Source organism: Penicillium coprophilum, assembly GCF_028826855.1.
Source record: "Penicillium coprophilum strain IBT 35676 chromosome Unknown utg000005l_segment0_segment0, whole genome shotgun sequence".
Classification (NCBI taxonomy): domain Eukaryota; kingdom Fungi; phylum Ascomycota; class Eurotiomycetes; order Eurotiales; family Aspergillaceae; genus Penicillium; species Penicillium coprophilum.
The window spans coordinates 3,518,738-3,526,974 of record NW_026622724.1 but is presented as its reverse complement, the minus strand read 5'-3'; the positions used below and the strand labels follow the sequence as shown (position 1 = coordinate 3,526,974).

Below are 8,237 nucleotides of genomic sequence, written 5' to 3'. Positions count from 1 at the left end.
GTCTTCCACTATGACCACATCAACCTTGGTCTTCTACCATGACCATATCAACCTTGGTCTTCCACTATGACCACATCAACCTTGGTCTTCCACTATGACCACATCAACCTTGGTCTTCCACTATGACCACATCAACCTTGGTCTTCCACTATGACCACATCAACCTTGGTCTTCCACCATGACCACATCAACCTTGGTCTTCTACTATGACCACATCAACCTTGGTCTTCCACTATGACCACATCAACCTTGGTCTTCCACTATGACTATATCAACCTTAGTCTTCCACCATGACCACATCAACCTTGGTCTTCCACCATAGACCTTCCATCATGGTCAACTTTAATCATAACTCTCATCAACTTTCAATCGTCCACCAACTTCCACATCCACCCACTTTGAACCATCCATCAACTTTCAATCGTCCAACAATTTCCTCATCCATCCACTTTGAACCATCTACCCAACTCTATGTCCATCAACTTTGAGCCATCCATCAACTTTGAGCCATCCATCAACTTTGAGCCATCCATCAACTTTGAGCCATCCATCAACTTTGAGCCATCCACCAAGTTTCACGTCCATCAACTTTCAATTATCCATCAGCTTTCAATTATCCATCAGCTTTCAATGGGCACCTTCAACATGATCACTGTCAACTATAACCATATATCCATCACGGCCTACCATCATGGTAACTTGAGATTATGAGAACATTTTGTAACGTCAATCGATCTATTACAAAAGATGGGCCTTGCTAACTTGTTTTCAGGAGCCTGTATATCTCCCTCTCCTCACATTGCCGGCCTCACCTACTTCACTTCATGACCATCCAGCAGCCTGAACCTTCCGATCGACAGTCTTGCAGTGGAATCATTCCGGCCCATGGTAAGCTTGACCTTCAAGAGGAGGAAAAAAGAGAGGCGGCCCTCAGTCGACAAGAGTCTCCACATAATTGAGTGTCTCTAAAGGAGATTTCTCGTCAGAAAGAGGTGCGGCGTACCCAATGGAGGAGGAGACTCTGAAGGCCGTCGTCTGCTACGGTGGTAACACAGGGTCAAGTATCCACATTCGACAACCCTTTTTGGAAAGACCAGCTGGACACAACAGTGCTTCGACCTTCAGAGGAGAGAAGGATGGGGCCAACTTCGTCGACAAGAGTCTCCGCACTCCACAAGAGTGTCCTATAGTGGAGACTCTCTTATATAAGATTGGCTACCCCTTTTCGCAAATCTGAGGCAAGCATGGACACAATATAGGTCCACCAGCTTTTGGCAACCCTTTGGAACACCCACGACAGTGCTTCGATCCTCAGAGGAGAGAAGGATGGGGCCAACTTCGTCGACAAAAGTCTCCGCACTCCACAAGAGTGTCCTATAGTGGAGACTCTCTTTTATAAGATTGGCTACCCCTTTTCGCAAATCTGAGGCAAGCATGGACACATTATAGGTCCACCAGTTTTTGGAATCCATTCGACAATCCACTACAAGACTCAGACGGAACCGGCTTGCTGTCACGAACACAAATCAATCATGGTCAATCGCCCCTTCACCCTTTATGTTTCCCCCCGTTCAGTTCCCATGGTCTCCATCAGCTCTCACGCCAACCATTGCGCTCGAGCCTTCAGTCAAACGGCCTCAGGGAGTGGGCCTGCTTCCTTTGACAAAAATACATAAACAATGATTCCATGTCAAATACGTTCAATAGCATTCTTCAATGTTGTTCTCTCAGGCACTTCATACATCTGAGATAGCCCATTTTGTCATTCTGATACTTGAATGTTCCGTTGTAAATCATTTCCAGTGAAGATAAATTGTCTAGAGTGATGTGCCAGCTTATTTGTAGAGTGATTTTGTTGTCGAGGAACTACCCTAGTAGTTTTAGTCGGTAAAAATTAGGTTATAAACTTTATAAGACGATACGTTTCTCTAGCCTCCTAATTCTCGAGACACTATAATTACGAACGTACTAAATACAAAGACCTAAAAGCCTTTCAGGAGTGGTTTCATCTTATCTAGCAGATACTCCTCTGGTTTAGAAACAACCCTAATAACATTTATAACTTCGACGAAGGCAGACTCGATCCCGGAAGTAGATACCCGCTAAGTAAGGGCTCTCGGTTTAAGAAGCTTATTGGTTAATTACTAAGCTAGTAGAAGTAGGTAGATACAGTAGATAAAGTACCTCCCTCCTCTCCACGAAGGCCTTCGTCAGCGTTTAAACCACGTCCACGGGCCCCACCAAAGTGCAGTGGCTATGGAGAAATAGGGCATAAAATCAATAGGTGTTTACCTTGATAAATCAATTTGGTTGAATCAAATTAATGGTGTTTTGGTTGAGATAAATATAGTTGAGTTCAATGGGTTGATATAGGTGCGCAGCTCGCTCGTGAAATACGTTCAGTTACAGCCTGGAGCTGGATTGATCACATGGATTGAGTCAATCCAACCTCGGGTCTGCTCCAAGGTTGCAAAGTTGTATACTTGATACATCCCTCGATACGTTGACAACGCAAGACCTTGAAAATCGGAAAGATAGTAGTGGGTGTTGATTCTCAGAGTTTGAGATACTTCGATGTCTTTCTTTGGTGTCTTTTCTTAATGTTGCAAGGATAGATAATAGCACAGAGCAGAGATACCGGGCTCACTACTGACGTACAATACATCAAGGCAAATAGGATAAGAATTCCTATAGCCAGTATCTGTCCAAACATCCATAGATATGATATATCTTGAAACTGTCATGTCTTTCTACGATCTAATCTTCTTCCTCGGGACGGATATCCGGCATGAGATAGTGGCAAAGTGCGGGAGCTCGAAGGCTTAGTCAACCAATCAGATTGGCTGATATTCACCTTATTCGCCTTGTTCACCTTATCCTCGGTCTCCTACCCCCCTTAAATTCCTGTGGATCTTCCTACACATCTCCTCATCTTTGCCAAACATGTCTTTCTCAAATTTGGTCTCGGACATTGCCTTTCGTGATGCTCGTGTGGATGATGGCAGCTCGCAAATCTCTCACGCCCGATCGCACCGGTCCCATGCGACCGCTCGATCGTATGCCAGCACCACAGCCACAAGCGTCAGCATTTCTGGCGAAGTTTCCAGTCAGCTACATTCTGGATACAGTCATCCTCTGACCAGAGCATGGCAGGCCGATAGGCAATTGACAAAGGTCCGCCTTCAATGATGTTACAAGACACATTCATCGCTAATGTATCATCTTTACAGGACATGCTTATCTACCCGTTGTTCGTCACAGACAACCCCGATGAGGAGACTTTAATTCCTTCGCTACCTAATCAATACCGCCGTGGAATCAATCGCTTGGTTCCGTTTCTTGCCCCCTTGTTCGGAAGGGGCTGCGCTCGGTAATGCTGTTTGGTGTTCCGCTTCACCCATCCGCCAAAGATGCGCTTGGAACCGCCGCAGATGACCCCGATGGCCCAGTGATTCAAGCTATTCGTCTTCTCCGATCCCGTTTTCCTCAACTTTATATCACGACCGATGTATGCCTTTGCGAGTATACCTCGCACGGTCACTGTGGCATTCTACGAGAAGATGGAACCCTTGACAATGCGCAATCCGTTGACCGGATATCCGATGTCGCTATTGCCTACGCGGCAGCTGGAGCTCATTGCGTGGCTCCGTCAGACATGAACGACGGAAGAATCCGAGCCATCAAGCTCAAGTTGATTGAAGCTGGTGTGGCGCATCGCGTACTTTTAATGTCCTACAGCGCTAAATTCAGCGGCTGTTTGTATGGACCGTTCCGTGATGCGGCGGGCTCCTGTCCCTCATTCGGAGATCGTCGATGCTATCAGCTCCCCCCAGGTGGCCGTGGTCTTGCCCGACGTGCCATACAGAGAGACATGGCTGAAGGTGCAGATATTATCATGGTGAAGCCAGCCAGTAGCTACCTTGATATCATCCGGGATGCTAAGGATTTGGCACCAGACCTCCCAGTGGCTGCCTACCAGGTCAGTGGTGAATTTGCCATGATCCACGCTGCTGCCAAAGCCGGTGTTTTTAATCTTAAGGATATGGCCTTTGAAAGCACCGAAGGCATTTTGAGAGCAGGCGCTGGGATTGTGATCAGTTATTTCGTCCCGGAATTCCTCGACTGGCTGTAGGTTCATCCAACTCGCCATTCTCTCCTTTGTTACACTGTCTCCACTCCAAAAGTGCGATTTTCGGGCCTCCCATTTTTCCAATGTGATTACCCATGACTGCATTTACAAATTTGACTCCTTTATCCATGATGGGGTCTGATGTTTTGAACATAAAATGCCACTTGAACCTGGATAGATCCCACCTCACGTGATATGATATTTCCATTTTCTTGATTGTTAACGATTACCCCTTATTACAACATGAATTAATATCTCCTTATTTTATTTTATTTTTGGTCAAAACGATAGCGCAGTAGACGTTTGATCTCTAAACTTTGACATGTAAAACTAGGTAGCAGTATCGAGATTTAATCGAGGTAAATAATGTGCAGTAGCATTGTGTATAGACTGCAAGATGACACCCGGTTCGTCAAGAACGCTAACATACAAATTCGAAGAAGAATCATCTCGTCAGCGACAGTGGATATCAAAAGAGAAAAAGATCAAATCAAATCAATCAGGCGAAGAAGCGACAGGAGGTCATAAATTGGCTCTCCCACATATAATAGGCGTTAAAAGACCAGCACCGTTAAGGGAGGGTCAGTTAGCATTTCCACATACAAAATCAATCAACGTGACTTCTTTCACATAGCAAAGCTGGGCTTGGACCCCTGAAACATGTAACCGGCGATGTTTGCATTGACAATCTCTCCTGGAGCCACATAAACCCCTCGAGCAAGACGAACCCCTGGGTAAATGATGCATCCTGCGCCCACATAACAATCTTCTTCAATGATGACCTGACGACCTTGATACCGACTTTGCGATCCTTTGCGCTCTTGCATGTTGGGATGAGCAGTTGAACTAATTATTTTAACGTTGGGGCCTATCCATGTGTGAGCACCGATGCGGATCACACAGTCATCCACAAACAGGCAATTCTCCGAAATCATGACATCTTCCCCGATGTGGATATTGTAACCATAATGGCAACTAAAAGGGGCCTCGACGACCGCTCCTTGGCCGATGGATCCGGCAGAGCGAGGCACGCCGGGTCCAGGTGAATTGGTAATGGAACCTGCCGGGGGTACGATGATCTCCTTCAGAAGACGGTTTTGCTCTTTCGAACTAATGCCGGTGAGAGGGTTGCAGGCGTTGTTAAATCTCCATAATGCGCCACGGCAACGATCCCTTTCCTCCACGAGATGAACGTCAAATGGTCGGTAAAGTTTGCCTCGAATCATCTTTTCCTTTTCGGTCTCGTCACTCGAGACGGTCCGGCCAGACAGTTGATGCTCAATGCTGAGTGCCATTCGAGCCTGCGCCTGGGGACTGTGGGTGTCCACAGCCGCCGCGGGCAATGTTCGTTGCTCAGGCCCATTTTGGAACAAGGGCATATTGGATTTAGGATGAGATGGATGACTGAGGTCCCGGAGTGAAGAGATGACCGGATAGTCAGGTTTAGGACGTCCTTCCCGCGATAGCTCATGGATGGGTGGGACTTCCCGATAATCAACCACTTTCGCCATGGGCTCGGATGGATAAGAAGGATGACCGGTATTAGGCCCTGGCCCCGGGGCGGCACCTGGCCAGGTTTGTTTTGACCATGTATGGTTAGATGGTGTATGTGTTGGGCTCGCGTTGTATTGTTGAACAGGACGGTCGGTCTCTTCCCCCAGGGGCCTAGTTTTTGTCGCATCGACATGCTCCACTAGGTTGGGTTGTCGCTCTTGGTGTCGAGGCGTTTCTTGCATATATGGGCCATTAATGTCTGAATAGCCTTCTTTGGACTGCAAAGGGATCGGGGTTTTTGTACTAGATGGCTTTTGCCAAGTGCTTCGGGATGAATATCCTTCACACAGGAAGCCTCCACGAAGACAGTTGTTGCCTACAGTACATTGTTAATGTGGCTCCTTCGATTTGTGGACACGGAACCATTGAGAGGAAGCCAATTTAAAAAAAAAAAAAAAAAGATGGGCCAGAAAACAAGGGGGGACACTAGAGCCACCAGGAGTGGACTTACATGCCGGATGTTGCTCGTCGCATTTCTTTTTTTCTGCGGCGACAGGTCATACAACCTGTCTTCGTCCGGTTACTGAATACCCGCTTCCGCTTTGGAGCCACCTGCATTGCCCCATGTCGTTCTGGTGCATAACTAGGAGAGGATGGCTGCTGAGTGCCGGGAGTCGAGCGATTTGTCACGGACCTTTCTTGGCCTGCCTCGCGTTGAAGAGCGTCTGCTAGATGCGCATCCGACACATCCATTTGCTGGGCGCGTTGTGCCTGGGTGATCAGCTGAGAATCATATTCCGACCATGGACTATTGGCGGAGGTCTGGCCAGGATCGTTGGCCTCAGATCGGTGGGATGGTGTTGCAGAATGATTGCCACGCTCCATCTCTGACATCGATCCTTGCATGCTGCCATTCGGATTGGGTTGATTGCCCTCGGGACGATGCACCGGGCTCCTAGAGGCATTCAAGTCGGGATTTGGAGAAGCTCGTTCTTGGGACTCGGATCTCTTTCTCTTATTCTTGGACGAGCCGGGTGATGATCTTTGTGACCACTTCTCTTGATCATGGGCAGGATCATCCCGGTCATCTCGTTGATTGAAATCTATGTTCTTTTCTTGGGCGGGTGCCCGTTCTCCATTGGGGAGGGTACTGGGCGTTGGCCCAGTTCCATTTCCATTGCCAGGGATCACGGGGTCTCTGCCGTTGACGGCGGTAAATCGGGATGGGCTGTGCTCCGTCCCCGTTTCGGCCCCGGAGTCCTGACCATTCACGGGTGCCGCAGCAAGGGCTGTCATCATCACGGCCAAAACACCACGCAAGGGAGACTCCAGATACGAAGAATAGGGCTGAGGTTACACCGAGTGCCAGAGATGAGACTATTCAAGTCTATGGCCAATATTGGCCAGTTATCCCTCAATTGCCCCGGAAATTCCGAATCTGGATAGGCTTGAAGAGATGGAACGAAATTCCAAAGTGAATACTTTCCAATTTCTCCAGGCTTTTTTTTGTTGGCATGGAACAAGTTAATGTCGGGTGGGGCGAGGGAAATCGGGAGATTATCAGAGATAGTATACAAGTATACAAGATGCAAAAACGAGTTCCCTTGGAAGGATACACAGGTTTCTTTTTTTCCAATCAAACGGAACAAGAAGAGGGAAAAAAGGGAAAAAAAAGGAGCGGGAACAAAAAGGGAATAGATACTCAGATATTAAAAAGAGGGAGAGGGAGAGGGAGGGAGAGAGAGAGAGAGAAAGCAGACGGAAAATGAGAAAGAGAAGAGAGGGGGAAAGAGAATAAAAGAGAAGGGGACAACACCGAGCTAGGACCCTTTCTCTCTTTTCTTTCTTTCTCTCTCTCTCTCTCTCTCTGAAAAGTCCAAAATAAAATAATAAAAAAAGAGTAATCTCTAGCCAAAAAAGAGAGGGAAAGGGGAAGTTGGCGCGCGATCGGCAATGACGGCGTCACACGCAGCACCAATCGGAGAAGCGATCAGCCGTGTAGTGAGGCGCGGGTCTGAGACATCCGCTTACTCTGGACTGCGCGCGTTCCCAGTTTTTTCTTCTTTCTCCCTTTTTCCCTTTTTTCATTATTGACGCCCGTGTGCGCGGTGTCCCGCGCATAAGGGCGGTTATGCGCTTAAAGAAGTTCCACCTTTTTCGGCTTTTTTGGATGGGTTGATCTATGGATTGCCTCTCTCTCTTTTGTGATGATTTTTTTTTCCCTTCGATTCCCTGGACGACTCCCCAAAGCCGGAGTGTTCATGGATCTGGCGCCCATCTCGGGAATTATTTGATGACTGCAGCGTGCCGCGCTAGGACCAATGAACTAAAATCACTAGAGTCGGCTGGGCACGGATCCCATGGCGCTTTCAGTGAGTTTAGGCGACTTTTTGTATCGCGTAGAACGGACTTGGACCCCGATGTACGGCTATTGTTGGGAGATGGGACTCTTTGGAAGTGAATACAGTACCCCGTACATCTCTCTCTCTCTCTCTTCTTCCATCCATTTCCAAGACGTCTACTACTGGATTTTCCCCATCTACTATTCACTTTTCTCCCATAGATTAATGAGGAAAAATAAAAAAACAATAGACCGCAACATTTAAAAAAGTGA

At 47.5% G+C, this 8,237-nt stretch overlaps 3 protein-coding genes across 3 annotated transcripts; 2 read left to right on the top strand and 1 right to left on the bottom strand.

Annotated features, from left to right (window-relative positions):
- Positions 1-824: 824 nt before the first annotated feature.
- N7500_008872 (uncharacterized protein) lies at positions 825-1,237 on the top strand (the record flags this gene model as incomplete). Its single annotated transcript, XM_056680016.1, has 2 exons — positions 825-888; positions 972-1,237. The coding sequence occupies 2 exons, from the start codon at positions 825-827 to the stop codon at positions 1,235-1,237; spliced, it is 330 nt and encodes a 109-aa protein (XP_056530388.1).
- Positions 1,238-2,943: 1,706 nt separating this feature from the next.
- On the top strand, positions 2,944-4,132 carry N7500_008871 (porphobilinogen synthase HEM2; the record flags this gene model as incomplete). The annotated part of the gene is made up of 3 exons (XM_056680015.1): positions 2,944-3,174; positions 3,231-3,329; positions 3,359-4,132. 3 exons carry the CDS (start codon positions 2,944-2,946, stop codon positions 4,130-4,132), a joined length of 1,104 nt encoding a protein of 367 aa, XP_056530387.1.
- A 623-nt stretch (positions 4,133-4,755) lies between these two features.
- N7500_008870 (uncharacterized protein) lies at positions 4,756-6,922 on the bottom strand (the record flags this gene model as incomplete). The annotated part of the gene is made up of 2 exons (XM_056680014.1): positions 4,756-5,999; positions 6,187-6,922. The coding sequence occupies 2 exons, from the start codon at positions 6,920-6,922 to the stop codon at positions 4,756-4,758; spliced, it is 1,980 nt and encodes a 659-aa protein (XP_056530386.1).
- Between the last annotated feature and the right edge of the window lie 1,315 nt (positions 6,923-8,237).